General features: G+C 35.8%; 2 protein-coding genes across 6 annotated transcripts in view; one reads left to right on the top strand and one right to left on the bottom strand.

Moving 5' to 3' along the window:
• LOC127864849 (MORN repeat-containing protein 2-like) overlaps positions 1-13,837 on the bottom strand; it is a 94,764-nt gene extending 80,927 nt beyond the window's left edge. Inside the window, exons 1-5 of one of the 5 annotated variants that reach the window (XM_052404744.1) lie at positions 13,639-13,746; positions 13,071-13,082; positions 9,375-9,455; positions 8,591-8,831; positions 7,562-7,766 (exon numbers count right to left, since the gene is read on the bottom strand). In XM_052404744.1, coding sequence (XP_052260704.1) covers positions 7,661-7,766; positions 8,591-8,831; positions 9,375-9,455; positions 13,071-13,082; positions 13,639-13,645 — 447 coding nt within the window. In that variant the 5' untranslated portion in view covers positions 13,646-13,746 and the 3' untranslated portion in view covers positions 7,562-7,660. Of the gene's footprint in view, positions 1-7,561; positions 7,767-8,590; positions 8,832-9,374; positions 9,456-13,070; positions 13,083-13,638 lie in introns of those variants that run through there. The other 4 variants (XM_052404745.1, XM_052404748.1, XM_052404747.1 and 1 more) reach the window with 4 other exon arrangements.
• A 32-nt stretch (positions 13,838-13,869) lies between these two features.
• Positions 13,870-18,095, top strand: part of LOC127864843 (dihydrolipoyllysine-residue acetyltransferase component of pyruvate dehydrogenase complex, mitochondrial-like) — a 32,198-nt gene continuing 27,972 nt past the window's right edge. Inside the window, exons 1-2 of the mRNA XM_052404732.1 lie at positions 13,870-14,062; positions 17,506-17,582. Coding sequence (XP_052260692.1) covers positions 13,944-14,062; positions 17,506-17,582 — 196 coding nt within the window. The 5' untranslated portion in view covers positions 13,870-13,943. The remainder of the gene's footprint in view (positions 14,063-17,505; positions 17,583-18,095) is intronic.

The following is an 18,095-nucleotide window of genomic DNA, read 5'->3' as shown; positions in this document are numbered from 1 at the left end:
CTGATATAGAAATACCGAGAATAGACGAAACTCAAGTGATGCTGTTGATTGGTACAGATTTGCCCGACGCCCATATCCCACTAGAAGTGCGATCAGGTGGAAGTTATCAGCCGTATGCAGTACGTTCACGCTTAGGCTGGGCTGTGGGCGGACCAATAAGGACAATAACTGATTCCAAATCGCGTGAAATAAGTGTAAACTTTCAGCGATCGAACATGCAAGAGCAGCGCCTTTAAAAAACTACTGAATTTGACACTAAAACCCAGTCTGACAAAAATCCCATGCCAGTTGAAGATAAACGTGTGCTGTACTCTATGGAATCCACAGTAACTCCTGACATTACAACGTCCCAACAGTGTCATTTTGAATCAAAGTCAAAACCCGCTGATGTAGCATAAAAAGCTGTTGAAGCAGTCGACACAACCCCCCCCCCCCAACACGTGGTTGCTTGAACCGGAGTCTCTTCGTAAAGACCAGTCCCATTCGCCAGAAACTGTACCCCAAGTACAATTGAAATCTGATGACATAGTAGTTGATAAAAATATCCATGTAAACGCCGTAACCAGTAGCAACTGTATCAACGACCTGATTGCTTATTGCAGTGATAGTATAACCAACCTGGTGAGTGGCGACAAGATGATACGGACGTCCATAAAATCGTGTAACCAGTCCAATATCGAGCGCCATATGACCCAATCTGAAACAAAGTGGCTTCTCAAGCCCACAAGAAGACTAGGAAGAGTAATCAAAGTCGACTTTGGTCGAGTTGTAGTGTCCGTAGATTTGCGGTCAGGTCATGTGCTTCAAAATCAGTAAAACTTATTACTAAATTATGTCATTTGGAGGCTTCAGTGTAAATTTTTCAGAATGACCTCTTTCAGCGTAAAAAGTTATCTGATAGCTGAATATAAGATAGTCATTATTTTTGCCTGAAATGGGAAAAAGCTAGCTCATATTTTCGTTTTACAACTTACTTTAAGTTATGTTTACTTGTATGTTTAAATGTTCTGTAATTGGCAATTGGAATAATGATGTGTACCAAGTTTGAAATAATTGCGTCCTTTGTGCATAAAAGTGTTATGAAATTTATGTAATTTCATGGTGGGGAATGTAAGAAACGTATACAATTCTTAAATAAGGTCAATGGCGTCAGTGTATGTAATTTTGTGACGCGCCCTTTTTATACGACGGTGACGTCATGTTATTTGACGCTATTGTTATTGTTGTGAAAAACGTTTACGGACAGGAAAATGAATTGGAACTTATACGTTTAATAAGGACTTTCTGACACCAGTATCGGTAAATAATATTTGTATTTGTATCAAAATAAATTAATAAAACTGTTTGTTTTAAATAATGTGTAATTATTCAAGTCAGAATCGGTATTTTGTATTGTTTGTGAATTGGATTTAAATGTTTTATATAAATGTAGATCTATGTTACGTATGGATTGTTTGAGATCCGAATGTATGAATTAAATGTGTTTGCATGTATTTATTATGTATTCTCTGTTTGTTTCCGAGAATCGCTACGTCGATAAATAAAAGTTTTGAAATCAGTGCATACTCGTTATTTAAATGATTGTCGCCCCCAATTTTCCAACATTTATAATAATATGTGTCTTGTTCTGAGAAAACTGGGCTTAATTCATGTGCATCAAGTGTCGTCCCAGATTAGCCTGTGCAGTCCGCACAGGCTAATCAGGGACGACACTTTCCGCTTTTATGGTATTTTTAGTTTGAAGGAAGTCCCTTCTTACCGAAAATCAAGTTTAGGCGGAAAGTGTCGTCCCCTATTAGCCTGTGCGGACTACACAGGCTAATCTGGGACGGCACTTTACGCACATGCATTATGACCAGCTTTCACAGAACAAGACACATATATACACTTATTGTATATATAAATATTGACCCATCGACCATTTGCCCATGTCATGACTCTTCAGAATATGCATTCTAAATTGTTGTTGCATTCTAAGATCGCAGGTGATTTTAAATAACGCCATTATATTTTTTAAGGCGAAAATTGTTTGTATTCCCATTTCACGCTTTAGCTTTTAATTACATTATCTTTTCGCTAGTCTGGGCTGCCAAACACAAACGAATATCAAAAACTGTCTTCTAAGTGTGACCTTGAAAATTGGCCTTATTAAAAGAAGATTCGTCGCTTTTTTGAAAGGCAGATACCCGTGTCATCTTCATCTAAAATCTGAGAAACTAAGGAACTGACCAACGAAGTGCCCTTTCCACATTGAACCTCCTTGAGTCACTTTGCCTTTGACTAGGAACATGGTGAATATGTGTGTATTGCGCCACTTCAATGCAAAAACACGTGTTTAAACGAATTGTAATATTCCTCAATACATTATTACATAAGTAGTGATGTATCTAACATGTGTACATAACTTAATCATAAGTTATGCTTAATGTTTTTATTGATGAAATATTGACAAATTTGAACAGATGAAGGCATATACATTTATGACGTACGCAAAATTGGCGTCAGATAAACGACCACACAAGTATAATTTAATAAAGAAATATCAGATTTTCAATGAACACTTCAGATATGAACTCTTTTACACATCAGGTGTCGTCGTAAAGGCTGCAACAAAGTGCTAGTCTGCTTTATTACGCCACTTTACTTGTATAATTATGTGCAACTCAAGTATATACCACATGTATTAAAAAGCGTTCACAAATCTTAAACAGAAGCAGAAATACCTTTGCCTAAGTAAATTGGTGTTTGTTCTCATACGAACAAAGTACTTTTCAGTAACAAATCCAATCTGCAGACATGTTAATATTGTTCTCATACGAACAAAGTACTTTTCAATAACAAATCCAATCTGCAGACATTTTAATATGTGTATGTAAGAAATAAAAATTATTCATTTGTGGTGGCAACTTGACATTTCAAGATTTTAGTTTGAAAAACAGTTTATTTTCAGATGGTACATTGAATTTTTATAAATGTATTTATGAAGTTTAGCATTATTTGCATACTTTTATATTATGAAAAATTACAAATGATACTTAGCATTGCACTTACTTCCTATGGGATATGAAAAAAAAATAATTAAAACTTATACATGGAATTAATTACATATTCAATGTGAAAATATTCAAAAATACTGTTCACTATTTAAGCTAAATATAACTTGGGCTTCATTTGTTGTTGTCGGCTCAGGTACTACTTAAAATTGCCCTGGTTAAGTATACTTTTGTATACTACAATGTATCAAGTGTATAGACAATACGCTTCAAGGCATCCGGTCATACTCCGGGGTACTTTTTAAAAATTATTTTCTGAACCCCGGGTACTTTGTAGTGTACTTAAGAGGACCGGGTGGTTATATTAAGTAGTATCTAAGTAGAAGTATAAATGTCACCGTGTTGTGGTGGATATGGTGTCCGCCTAGCGACCGGTGGTCACGGGTTCGATCCCCACTGTGGGAGACGTTTTTAAATTTTCCCGTTAAGACACCAATGGGTTCTGGTTCTAAGTGCCGGTAAACGAAGTTGATGGTGTCTCAATAAGCATTAGGCTTTCGATGCAATCAAACTTAAATTAAAGGTTGAAACTAAGAAGTATCTGACCCGACAATCATCAATTGAAACATTACCTAACGCTATGCAGTTAAAACGGTAAACCAGTAGTCAGACTGTACACTGCTCATTTGATTTCCGTAATTTTGAATATTTACTTCACATAAAGTCAAAAGACTCATCATCATCATCGGAGTATGGGTCTGTCTGTATGCACACGTCTATAAACCGACCATTCTGTTCGTGTGGAACATCCTTATTTTCAAAGCCTTGCGAAACTACACTGGATGGAGGATTCTTTGGAATTTCTGAAAAGCGCTGGGTTTCCTGAACTGTGTTGATATCTTTCTTTTTGTCAATTACAAGCCCCTCTCTTGTTGTTTTAATGTTTGACGTGTTTGTAATACGATTGTATTTTGTTAGCTTTGGCAATAAAACAATCGTTGAAAGTTTCTTCTTTGGGAGCATTGTATCTTCTTTTCGCGAAACATTTGGCAACATGAATGTGTTTTGGCGTCTATTGTTAATATATTCTTTGCCAAGAAACGACAAGCCCAAGTCTGTATTTGATCTGCTAAGGCTATTAACAACAACGTTGGCTTTCTGGCCAAATATACCACGGGTGTTGAAATGCCCAGGCAAATTAAGAAAATCGAAATAATCATCGTTGAATCCTGGAATAAAATCCGGCCGGTCTGAAGTCACTTCATGCGGATCTTTCACAAGAATTTGGTGTGAAGGTTTAGATTTATACAGTGTAGCACTTCTTTTGAAAGAGTTTCCAGGAAATTCAGTATCAAGGGAATGGGCTGTCCCACTCCAATCTGGAAAGCCAGCAGACATTGTACTATTTTCTCCGAATTCGTATGAGTTTACGGATGGCAGATACACCCTTTTGTCCACCGATCCGGTTTCCATTTGATCACTTGAACGTTTCATTGATTGTAGTGAACTCTGTGAGCACGTAAATGTTGTTCTAAATTTCTTGTTCATTCTCTTCAATGCATTTTCATCAGTCATAGGTTTTCCAATAACTGCGTTCGGTTTGCTGAGGTATTTTTCAAATAGACAAGCCACCTTTGATTTGTCTTTAGATTTCCTCCGCATCTTTTCTACTTGTTGCAGTTTTGAAGATGTTCGAACAGTCGCCAGACTATATGCATTAATAGGATTCAATTGCACATTATCATGAAACTTTTTCGGCATTCGCCAGTATTCGAACGTACCGGCTTCCATTTCAGCTGAAGAAAAATGTGTTAAAAACTTTCATAAACTGAGTTGTGTGCTTGTTAATGCAATGTGTGTGCACAATATGAGCCTTGTTCTGAGATAACTGGGCTTAATGCATGTGCGTAAGGTGTCATCCCAGATTAGCCCGTGCAATCCGCACAGGCTAATCAGGGACGACACTTTCCGCCTCAATTGGATTTTTGCTAAGGTGATACTTCATTTAAACGGAAAATGTCATAAAAGCGGAAAGTGTCGTCCCTGATTAGCCTGTACGGACTGCACAGGCTAATCTGGGACGACACTTTACGCACATGCATAAAGCCTAGTTTTCTCAGAACAAAGCTCATATGAATTGTTCATACTAACAATACTTAGACCAATCAGTGTTGCCAATATTAGTGAAAACGCGATATTTCCTGAATAAAATTTAGTAAGCAAAATATATGAATTTATTCATTTGCATAAAGATGTTGTGTATCGTCAATGATTTCAAATGGAAATAGACAATTTAACCACATGCTTATCGCTTTCAACAGTCGAAATATTGGTTTACAGTTCATGTTCTATTCGTTCGAAATAAATTGCTCAACACATACCCACATATGTCCTGCGTCCGTGTTTTTCATTGAATTTGTAATCACAATAATATAACAACACTAACTTTGGAACCACTTAATGTGTACTACTTTATAAACATCTCATTTAAAATCAGAAAGTTAAAATGAAATGTCACGTTTTGTGACCGTTATTGATGTGTTACTTACATAAAGCGGCTTACATCGGATTAACCATATAATTTGGTCTGTGCTGATCGTGTTAAGCCAACGGCTAATTTTTGTGGAGTTAACTGCTGGAGTTAATCACATTAAAGTGTTTCACTTCATGTTATTCAGTGATTTATGCACATTCACAAATCGTTAACTAATTGTTCAACAAATTGAGGTCGATTTCTTTTCAACTTTTGCTTTTAGATAGTAAATACTTATTTCCGATCAGTAATCTCAAATAAAATTTCGTAAGCGAATGTACAATACACGTGTCATTCGTTGCAAAATTATGAAATGTAGTAAATAAATAGTAAAAATCCATCGCCGTCTAGTCAGCAGCAACCCTGTCCACTATATCGTCAGGCAAAGTTTTGTGATCTCCATAACAAAAAGAGCAGCTATTTTATATCGAGAGGTCCAGGTTTCAATGTCGTTTTTACAGTTCTACACAATACAATAAGTATGGTAATTTTTTATCACAGAATGAAATGCGTAACTTTTAAAGTAATCATGGATAATTAATATACATACCTTAATAAAATAGCTGGCATACTTCTATTGTAAATACAAAAGAAACTGCCACTTTCTGTAGGTTGTCGCTTTGGACTGTTTGATACGAAAGGTTATGGATCGGAGGTAAACTGTTTCTTTTCCATTACATGTTGTTCGTGTGATGTGTATGAATTCAAGTTCATGTGTTTTGTTATCGAAATTGATAAGATGAATTGATGGCTGATGCCTGCACAGTGGAATATGAAGTGGGAAGCTCACAAAACGCTTTCTGCGCAATCGTGAGTAACTGATCTGAACAATCCTCCATCGTCTCCCCAGACTCATGATGGGCAACCGTTGAACGACCTTATCGTGTGGCAGAGAGCTCATAAGCACCAACCCGTTAGAGCAGACGGTGTATCAGCTCTGTCTGTGGCATGCGCGAACTCCGCTTTGGTCCAGTTACAAGAATGTGAACGCCTAGAGGCCTCTGCGCCAGCGGCCGCATGAATACGTCATTAAGATACAGACCCACTGCTTGGTCTTTTCCGGGGCACTGTTACTCGCACTCAAACTCCGCGAAGCTGTACTATGATATGGACCGGGCTAGAACCCACGCATGGAATGGGCTTCAGGACTTGCGGCGAGTCGAATATTTTTTTCTAATCTAATGCCCCTAAGATGTAAACGTGACTGAGTCTTTATCAGTCATTAAAAAAAAATATGTTCAACTTACATGGAACAAAATCAGTCACACGACGCATTAATATGAGTAAACAAACAAAAAAGCAATAATCATAAAGATTTTATTAAGATACATGTAGTAGAGTTTTAATCGCATGTGTTTGATGTATATTATTACATGTATTCACGTTTTGCCGCCCCGAGTAAGCGTTACAAACGGTAACCGATCAAAATATTTGCAGAGTTTCTGTTGTTTTCGTAACATTTTATTAAAATATGCGGACTGATTATATAAGCATTAACTGCATTAAACAATGAAACTGCCCGGATGGGCGAGTGATAAAATCGATTGCTTTTTAGTTTAACCCTTTTTATTTTAGCTATGTTGCATCGAAAGCCTCAGGCTTAAAGAAACGCTTTCGAGTCCGTTTCCTGGGCCTATAACCAGTACATGGTGTCTTTATGGAAGATCGAGAGAACGCTCCCCAAATGGGGATCGAACCAGTGACCTCGGGATTTTTTTCATTATAATGGTCAGTGGTTAGATTCAAAGTATTTTTTTGTAATTCTATTGTTTCTTTAAAACGGCACCGTTTTGTTCGGATGCTTACATGTATCCATTCAAAGCATTGTATGACGATCTTCTAAAATGCCCAAATCTGTAAATAAGTCACTTAAATAATTTAAAGCTATGAAAATCCACTACGCAACTGCTGCCATTTGAATGACATGATAACGGTAAACCAGTTTAGAAAATATCGCATGGTTAAACACATTCAAGGATTTCACGGATATAATGTTGTGCGGACTAAAGGACATAAATATAAATATAGAACTGAATAATGCACAAAATTTATTTTTAAACATGATAATGATGATCACTGAACGTTCACTAAAAATGGATGACATCACAGAACAATGGCGGGAAAGAGTCACGTGCTATTGCAGTCTCAGCTGGAAATGCAGGCCCGGTGCAGCCTTGTACCGGAACTGCCCCGTCCAGGTCTGCTGCTCGGTATCCGTGAAATTACCCTTACCCTCGAGTCTGAAAGAACATAATCAATGGATTAAGATTGTTGTGTCCGTCACAGATCTATTTTTCTTATTCATTCAAAATAAAGTTGGATATATCTGCCGTCATTCAATATAAAATAATTTACATCTGCTTTTTCAAATTCATAAATAATAAATGAATTCATATTGCTTATTTTCTTTTACAACTCAAAAAAGGAATTAAAGCCTTCTTTCTCAAAGTCATAAACGCATTTAGCACTATTTTCTGAAATGTATAGTAAATTAATTGAAGTCTATTAAACGTTAAAATAGTGCAATTTTAAGATAAAACCTTGTCTTACTCACTGAGCTGAATTACTTCATTAATGTCAATCATACTCAATAGCATCAAATATAATATATGTGTGTGTTCGATATGATAATGGATCATATCATCACTGTAAAGGGAGACAATTAAAATATTTCCGCTATACATCCAATAAAACTATTAAAAACCTACTCTGAACAACTTAATTGTTTACCACAACTATCCCATTTCAAGACGTGGGAAACAGCTGGCATTGACCAAGAAAATCAAAACAGAAACTCCAGAGTTACAATTCCCTTGTTTTTCATAAAATCCTCTTCGCCTGGTAACTTATTATACCCCAAACAAGAACCAACAGCCGGTATAGAAGAGAAAACCACAAGTGACAACACACTTAATCCGCGTTCTGGGAAAACGGGACTTAATGCATGTGCGTAAACCCAAGATTAGCTTGTGGAGTCTGTACAGGCTAATCAGGGACGACTCTTTTCACCTTAAATATTTTTTTAAGAAGAGACTTTCTTTAAACAAAAAAAAATATGACTCACTTGTTCTCCACAAAATCCCCCTCATAAGACGACCCATTGGGCCAAGTGTACACGCCCCGTCCGTGGAACTGGTTATTCACGAACTCGCCGGCATAGAATGCACCACTGTGGTGGGTAAGTTTGCCCACGCCATTCATCTTGTCGTCGGCCCATTCGCCGTCGTAGACACTGCCATCAGTGGTTGAGTGGACGCCACGACCACTGCGGATGATGCTGCCGTCTTGCTGTATGTACTCGCCCTCTGTGGAGAGAATGTGAGTTTTGTTTAACAAATAAACTGCACTCGGAGAAAACAGGGTTTTATGCATGTGCATTAGGTGTTGTCCCAAATAAGCCTGAGCTGTCCCGACAGGCTAATCAGGGATGACACATTCCACTTCTATGGGTTTTTTTGTTTAAAGGAAGTTTCCTCTTAACTGACATCGAGTCTAGACGGAAAGTGTTGTCTCTCATAAGCCTGTGCCGACCTCACAGGTTAAGCTATAACAACATTAGCACATGCATTACGCCCCTTATACTCAGAGTGCTGCTCAAATGTAAAGTTAAGGTTGTGAAGCTCTCCCAAACCTGACGCTGACAAATATGTATGAATATAATAAGAGTATTAATGATGAAAACTTGTGATAAAGTATCATGCATGAATCAGGTTTAATAGATAAACAAAAATCTAACTGACTGTCATGTTGAAATTAATTTAAAGAGAGTAATTTATGCTTACATAGTTTACACGAATCTCGTTGAAGACTAGACTTTATATTTATTGTGCATTAAATAATTTACTTACCATATCTGTCACCATTGGGGAACACAAACACCCCGCTCAAGATCACAGGACCAGTGTCCTCTACCTTCTTGCCTTTCTTTTCTGAAAGAAACAATAAACATGTCAATTATGTTGTTTATTTTAGCCTTGTTCTGAAAAAATGGTCTTAAAGCATGTGCGTAAAGTGTGCAGTCCGCACAGGCTAATCTGGGACGACACTGCAGTCCGCACAGGCTAATCTGGGATGACACTGCAGTCCGCACAGGCTAATCTGGGACGACACTGCAGTCCGCACAGGCTAATCTGGGACAACACTTTCCCCCTACACTAGATTTTTGTTTAAAAGAGACCTCTTTAAAATGATTAACTTCATTTTCGTGGATAATGAAATTCAAGATTAGCTTGCATGCCTACACAGGCTAATCTGGGAAGACACTTAACGCACATGCATAAAGCTGTGTTTTCCCAGAATGAACTTATTTTATCACCAAACAGGAATAGTTATATTATTCAACTATTGGTTTTGTCTCCAAAGAGGAATATGTTTCGATTGACAAAACTGAGCCAGCGCTTGTTAAATATACATGTATTTGCAAAATATGTACGCTTGGATTTTGTCCTTTGTTTGCATTTGGTGTTAGGGGTATATTTTAATGAGTTGAATGTGGCCATTATAAACAATATACTTTGCAAGGTAGCTTCAAGTCAATCAAATAATGTTTCCAGTGTAACAGTATTTTTTATATATTCTTGCATAAAGGTCCCAGCCATGTTAATATTGGCGAGCTATATATAAGTACCCTATTTTTTAGGTATTAAAAGATTGGCAATTGAAAAATGATGAAATATTCATTTCTTGATGGTCTCTTGTCCCCAAAGCAGTAAAAAATGTAATTATCAATTGAAGTTTAAAATAAATTAGCCTTGTTTGGGAAAACTTGGCTTAATGCATGTGTAAACAGTATCATTCCAGATAAACCTGAAGTCTACAACGCTAATCAGGAGTGACACTTTCCACCTAATCCTGATTTTTGCAAAGCACAACTTCCTTTAAACAAAAATACCATAAAATCAGATAGTGTCGTCCCTGATTAGCCCCAGCAGACTGCACATGCATTAAGTCTGATTTTCCCAGAATACTTCTCTTGCATGTGCATTTTGAAAAGGGCACTGTAAAAATGTTATGCTGCTACAAGAAAGTCAGCTTTGATTGACTTAAGATTAAATTGACCTACATTTACCTGGTAATAAATATGTCTTGTTTTTAGCTGCCACAGAATAATATATGTTTTAATTACACGACTTGTAAAAATAATTTAATAGGTGATAGCTTCGGTAAGCTGATCGAGTTAGTATTCTTTGTAAGAATTCATGCAACAAGGAGTTGCAGGGGTAGGTCATGCAAAGATGCAAAGAAAAAGCATACACACAACACTGTTTTGCCATTGGGTATGATGGTAGCGAAGTGATACAAAAGGGTTAGTTAAACAAATGTAATGCATCAAATGCTTTTAAAAAGCAAGAAAACAAATAGAATGCCAATTGATTTACAAAAAAACTGGTGAATAATCATTAAAATTAAATTCCAGCTTTCAGTTTGCAACTTTGAAATTGCCATCAGACCAAATATAACAAAAAATAGGATCAATGATTGAATGATAATACACTCTTCCTAAAACTTATTGTTTAAAATGCACAAATATAAATAAGCTTAATCATTTTAATTGATAGTGTTGATTTTTTTATGAGTATTAAAAAGCTTGTAGGACACACAGCATGCATGGAAACACTGCATACAAAAAGCATTAAAATAATGCATTTGCAGTAACATGCAATGGTATACTGTATATAACATGGGGGTATCGAACAAATTATATATGTTTTATAAACGTATGCAAGCAACACAATTTATATAATTATACACATATGATTAATATAGAAATTATATATTATGTTATTGCGTTTATTGATTAGTATTGCTATCTACTGGGCATTCATCAAGCTATATGGTAAAGTATTTTGAAGCATGTACATTTATGTACAATGATTAGTTGAAATAAAAAATGATTGATCAAGAAAAAAGAAATGTTAATCAGACATATAGGCTATGTGTACATTTAAATGACAGTTATAGAAATAATTCAAAATCTTATTGTCAAAAAGTTACAGGGACATTGTCACAATGAACTGAGTCTCAACGTGTTAATTTTGACATCAAAATTGTATTTGGCAAAGCCATAGATTATTTTTACAATTATTATTTGGTTAAATCACTTAATTAAAGTCAATGCTATGCAGGACTTTTTAAGTCGCGTGTGACTTGTAACAAACATTTCATTATTTGTTTTATCAGTCATCTTATTACTTATGATAAAATCATAAGGTATTAACATTTAATGAGTTTCTTAGTTTTACCCATTTCTTACACTTTACGTGCACATGATACCATTTTGGTTCACATAGTCAAATTTATACTACTATAAAATATCAAACCATTTAGTTGCGAAATATACTAAAATATAAATAGTACACATTGAAACACCATCATGTATTATTCCTAATGGAATGCCACATTTATTTTATAATTATTTATATGTCTATTTATGTAATTATATTAAATTATATTTAATAAATAATATTTTTCACCAGAAATAACTGTATATTTTTAACTACAAAATTACAATATATGTTGTTTTTTTACATTAAAAAAAAACACAACTAAACATGTTGAAAATTATTAGAGCAATAATGTTTCATGAATATTTTTGCATTATTGTTATTGCATTACAGGGTATATTTCCATCTTACACACACTAGCACAAAAAAACATTGAAAAAATCCATGCTCATGGCATACAAAAAGGCATTGACAAGAACAATAAAAACTAATTACAACAGCTGAACTTTTTTCAATCTCAAACTTGATCATTCTGAGGAGAATTTGTTAATGCTAAAGCTTTATTGTAAAATAACACCAAATCAAATATGAATGCTGTACTTAATTTCTAATAAAAGTTTTTATGAATTTAAGAAAGATTTATAAACCAAGTGTTATACATTTTCTGCGCCTTTCACCATTAACAGTTTCTATTTCAATTTTTCTCGACTGCAATTATTCCAGCAATGTTTACCCCCACTCATAACAAATATGAAAATGCAATGTCAGCTGCAACATCATAATTGATAAACCAATACCCCGGTATTTAACAAAGTGTTTAAAAGATTCATAGAGAATAACAGGTTACTGTCAGAAAGTTAGGTAATAAAGACGAGGCTTAAAATAAAATTCATGGGGAGGCTAGCAAAGCGGTTATTTTATTAGTGCTGTACCAAACAATCAGGCAGTTACCTGTTTTTCTGTTTATCATACATCTACATCTCCATTAAAAATTAATATTGGTAAAAAAATGCTAGTTCACTGCATTTTAAGCGGGAACGAATATGATTTAATATATTTGATGAGTTAATTTTTTGCTCTTTGTTGCTTTTTGCTGCCTAAAATATATTACATCTTAATAAGTTTTAGAATTACATCTATTTTAAAATTTTCAACTTCAGAGTTCAAGTAAGAAAATCTCTGCCATTCTTAAGAAATTTAGAGACCAATTAAAGTTCAGCTGTATATCTAAAGACAGGGAACAATATGGCAAAGGAAAAACAGATCAAGAAGGGCTGATAATCATGTAACAGGTACACAATATATATAAAGATAGGGTACCTTCTGTGTGCTCTGGAAAGAGAAGCATCAGCACAATATGGTCAAAAATGAATTAATTAATTCTTAAAATTTTCAGAAATCAAAACATTAAACATAAAACTTAACACTTAATATATAAGGATATATGCAACTGAAACTTAACGTGATATCAGGGATAACAGAAGAACACTAATGAGCTTGACTGGTACATAAAATCACATATTGATCAATTTTAAGCGTCTTTGGGCTTTGGCGCTTTCTATACTGAGGTTAGCTAAAGTGTAGCTAATTTTTTTTGCACCTAACAGTTGGCTTGCGGTTGTGAAACCTGCAATTCTTTTCCACAGAAGATCATAAATGACACTTTACGAAAACATGATCGTATTGAAATATCTTAGTCGGACTGGAGATACATGTTGCAAGAACAAGTTACAAGGTCAATAACGATTAAATCACACATACATTCGCGTTTTTCTGAAGAATTTTCAGTTATAAATGATCTTAATTCATTCTAATCGATGTACAATAAGGTTGACACAAATATTTTGATATATATATGTATCAAGTATACATGAAAAGAGCCTCAAACCTGGCATTTCACTTTTTTGTAGAACGCTTTCCAACTTGTTTACAATTAGTGTATGGGCGCCGCCATTTGTAAATAGTAGCTATGGTGATACGTGCAGAGCTAATTTGTATGCCGTATTTTATAGCGGTCATTTTGCATCTAATAGGCGTGTGCAATAATAAATATCATAATAGAAAACAATTGATTGGAATTATTGAGGAACCAAAAAAGTAACAATCATTCGAAACTATTTCCAAAATAAATCTCTGTCAAACCGAGGCTAGTTTCTGACGGTCACGAAGGGGCAAGGTCGCTCCATTTAAGCCATGTTTCGCTCGGTCTCTCTGGTCCGCGAGGTCGCCAAACGATGCACACATAGGAGAGCTTTCACCAATTTATCGAGATGCAGTGGCAACTTAAAAACATCTATAGATAGTTGCAAAATGTAGGCGAACGTAGTTTTTGTCATGCATTTTCGCGTTATAATTGATTTCCATTTTGCTATTTATAACTAATAAATCAATTCTTATATTCCGAAAGAATTAAGTGGGACAGAGACCTAAGGCTACATGTCTTGAAAGCTGATGTGTTTGTAACAAACAAAAGCAGTATTTCTATTCTTCAATAGTGAATACCTGGCGGATACCTGTAGGATAGTTTTCGGGACAACGTACTTTTTAGCCTTCCGTCATGGGAACTTCATATAGACAAGCTTTTTGTGGGTCCCGTGTATTTTATATTTTTATATAATATGATGTGGTGACTGATAAGTGTGTATTTAGTATAGTTTAATATTTTCAACAGGGCAATCGTCAAGACCCTTAAGGTCGCAGTGGTGTAGTGCCTGGCGATCGGGAGGTCACGAGTTAATCCCCACTGTGGGAGCGTTCTTTTGATTTCCACCATAGACACAAAGTACTAGTTCTAGGCCCAGGAAACGGACTCGAGAACCTTTCAAATAAGCCTTAGGCTTTCTATGCAATCAAGCTAAAATAAATAGGTTTTAGACAAGACCCTTCACCAGCTTAAATGTCTGAATCATACTCATAGGCCCTCCAAGTATTCTATGTGCTAGTGTTTTTAGCTTAAGTTCTTTTAGTCTGGTCTGGTATGGAATATGTCTTAATTAAGATTGGAACAAGTTTTGTCACCCTCATTTGGACCTGTTCCATGCTGTCAATATCCTTACAGATGTATGGGTGCCAAACTACATAAGCAAATTCCAGATGTGTCCACACCAATGCAGTGTTAAGTCTCAAGAATGAGTAATTATCAAGATCAGACTTCCCAAAACTCCGTCGGACCTTTAGACATGTCCGACACAAACAGTCAAGGGCCTATCGAAATTCTTAACTCGTTGGCCCACACAAATATTTTCGGGTTTTCCCAAGAAATTAAAAGTATTAATACACTGTAACTCCAATATAGCGCGGTCAATGGGGTCCAAGCCGCGAAACAGCGTTATAACGGATCCGCGTTATAGGTTTTGAGCTCATTTACTGCAGGGCGCCATAAACAAAACAGGTATAGAATAGCCTATAATATAGGTCATGTATATATATTGCCATGCTGTGTTGACGCAAATACATGCATATAAACCGAATTGTATCGATAACAGTATATATACCGCTTTTCTTATGTGAACATTTATCCGATAATCCAATAGAATTGCAACATCACTTAAAAATAATAATCTTGAACATTAATGACGATATATGTTTTAGAAATTCGTAAACACAACCGTACGCATATATGCCATTGTCAGAAGTGTTAAGAGTACAGTGCATTATGGGGCAGAGCTTTCATTGGACGAGCAACTTTAAATTTAGATTGAATGCAATACGACTCACGTACAAAAAATTGTTATATTGCGTCATACGCATGCAAAAAACGTGTTTCCCGGGGACTTTCTGATACCGCGCGAAAATGAAAGTGAAACTCTGTTAACAATTGCCGGTACACTGCGTTCGCATGTAAATAAATCGTCTGCATTATTTAATTTCTTATACACGAACTGAAAGAGATTAAATGACGTGATACTAGAATGATAATAAAATGACAGAAAAAATTGTTTTATACAGTAGGCAGTATATTTCACAGGCTCATTTAATATAGTCAAACTGCAACCATATCAAAGAAAGAATGTTTCAATCGTTTTGAATTACTTGAATTGTATAACTATCCCGCTTGCACTTAACTTATGGAAATTATCGCACTGAACCGCTCTGATGAGGTATACATGTAATAAACACTGACACGCGAGTTTTTCACACCTTTATTGACATTACACAACAGATTAACACCAATTAGCTGTCGGTGTTGTTTAACCTCGAGGGGATTATAATCGGTTCAACGGACGGTTGAATAAAGCAATCAACATAACTGTGATTGCCGCCATCTTTGAATTGTCTGAAAATACATGAAGTTGCATTATACGGATTTGAATCAGAAATAAAATGGAAGGTTGGAGAAAAAATGGGATCCAAGCACCCTCCGCGTTATATTGGATTCAGCGTTATAACGGAGCGCTTTATATTGGAGTTACAGTGTAGAACATAGGCGAAATACGGCACAAATTTTGTGAAATACAAGTGTATTCGCTGGTCAGTAAAAGTGCTGTTACCAATCAAAGTGCTGTCTGGATTGCATGCAGCAAGTTTACATGAAAAAAAGCATTTAGGACTTGCATCTCTCTAGGACCTGGAGTGTCAGTTGCTGGGAGTTTAATTATTGCAATTAAATGCTTTGCATTTTTAACCAGGTTTTTAACCAGGTTTTCCGAAGGAAAAAACTGGTTATTAGATTGGCGAATGCGGGCGGGCTGGCTGGCTGGCGGGCGGGCGGAACAAGCTTGTCCGGGCCATAACTATGTCGTTCATTGTCAGATTTTAAAATCATTTGGCACATTTGTTCACCATCATTGGACGGTGTGTCGCGCGAAATAAATAATTACGTTGATATCTCCAAGGTCAAGGTCACACTTTGAGTTCAAAGGTAAAAAATGGCCATAAATGAGCTTGTCCTGGCCATAACTATGTCATTCATTGTGAGATTTTAAAATCATTTGGCACATTTGTTCACCATCATGGGACGGTGTGTCGCACGAAAGAATCACATCAATATCTCCAATGTCAAGGTCGCCACGACTAAAAAAAGATTTTTTTTAAAAACAAACTTACAAAGGGGGTTAATTTTGTTTGTTCATTTCAAAAGTTCAGTTTGAGTTTTCTCCCTTTATCAGATTTTTTTTTCACAATGAAAACCTGGTTTTGTGACAATTTTGTCCCTTGTTATGAGAATATTGTACAGCTCAAAGTTCTTCTTGGTTAAGGTGAAACCCATGTAAAAAATGTTTCATATTTATGTCTGTTAAATCCAGCTCAATCAAACTAATACATTGTAAAAAAACAAAAACAATTCATGTTTCTATCAAAGTAAATTTTGAGCTTTTTGTGGAGAAATGCTCAGAACAAAAAACAATATCAAACTAAAAGCTTAAGTTTAGAATGTACAATTTTAGCAAATGAAAAGAAAAGGTTTCCCTGCGCTTATATTTCACTTGGGTGTCCGGTGGTCTGGTCTTATGCTGGCAGATAAACTTTTGAAGTGTATAACAGTGTTATTTAAAGTAGGACTAAAAAGGCTAATCCTGGACAACACAGCATTCAACAACAATAAGCAAGGTTCATATATAATCCTGGACAACACAGCATTCAACAACAATAAGCAAGGTTCATATATAATCCTGGACAACACAGCATTCAACAACAATAAGCAAGGTTCATATATAATCCTGGACAACACAGCATTCAACAACAATAAGCAAGGTTCATATATAAAATTTTAGTTCAGTGAAAAAAGAGTGTGTCTAATTCTTATGTTTTACAGATGCCAGTGCAGTGGTGTTCAGAAACCAGGGGTAGCCACCAACACATGGGGTCTGCAGTACAGATTTTACTCTTCAGGTATAAGGAGTTATTTGGAGACATACAAAAAGAATTCAATACTTAATCAGAATTATATATAAGTTTGTTTGTTTTCAGTGTATCGGTTTTCAGGGTTCCCCCTGGGCTTCCTTTGGGCTTTTAAAAGTTGTCGCCACTTACTTATGTGAAATTAAAAAAGCCAGGGCCACATTGAGGTAATTAAGATCACGTTGAAATAATACAAACAAAAGATTAGCATTTTACAGTACGCTTTGTAAGTTGATTTAATAACAGGACAGTTAGTAAGTATGGCTATGGCGTGGTGGATATGCTGTCCACCTAGCGATCGGAAAGGTCACTGGTTCGATCCTCACTGTGGGAGCGTTCTTTCGATATCCCCTAAAGGCACCAAGTACGGGGTCTAACCAGGGCCCAAGACTTCTTGTATTGTCAACGTGCTTTTTTGCTCCATAGGAGCCATGTACTTGACGGGAAAGAAGAAGATGAAGTATTTCTAATTCTTTAAAACAAAAAAAAAAAAATTCTAAGCCG

The sequence above is a fragment of the Dreissena polymorpha genome, chromosome 1 (assembly GCF_020536995.1).
Source record: "Dreissena polymorpha isolate Duluth1 chromosome 1, UMN_Dpol_1.0, whole genome shotgun sequence".
NCBI classification, from domain to species: Eukaryota; Metazoa; Mollusca; class Bivalvia; order Myida; family Dreissenidae; genus Dreissena; species Dreissena polymorpha.
Note: the sequence above shows the minus strand (reverse complement) of the source record. Positions and strands in the feature narration are given on the sequence as shown.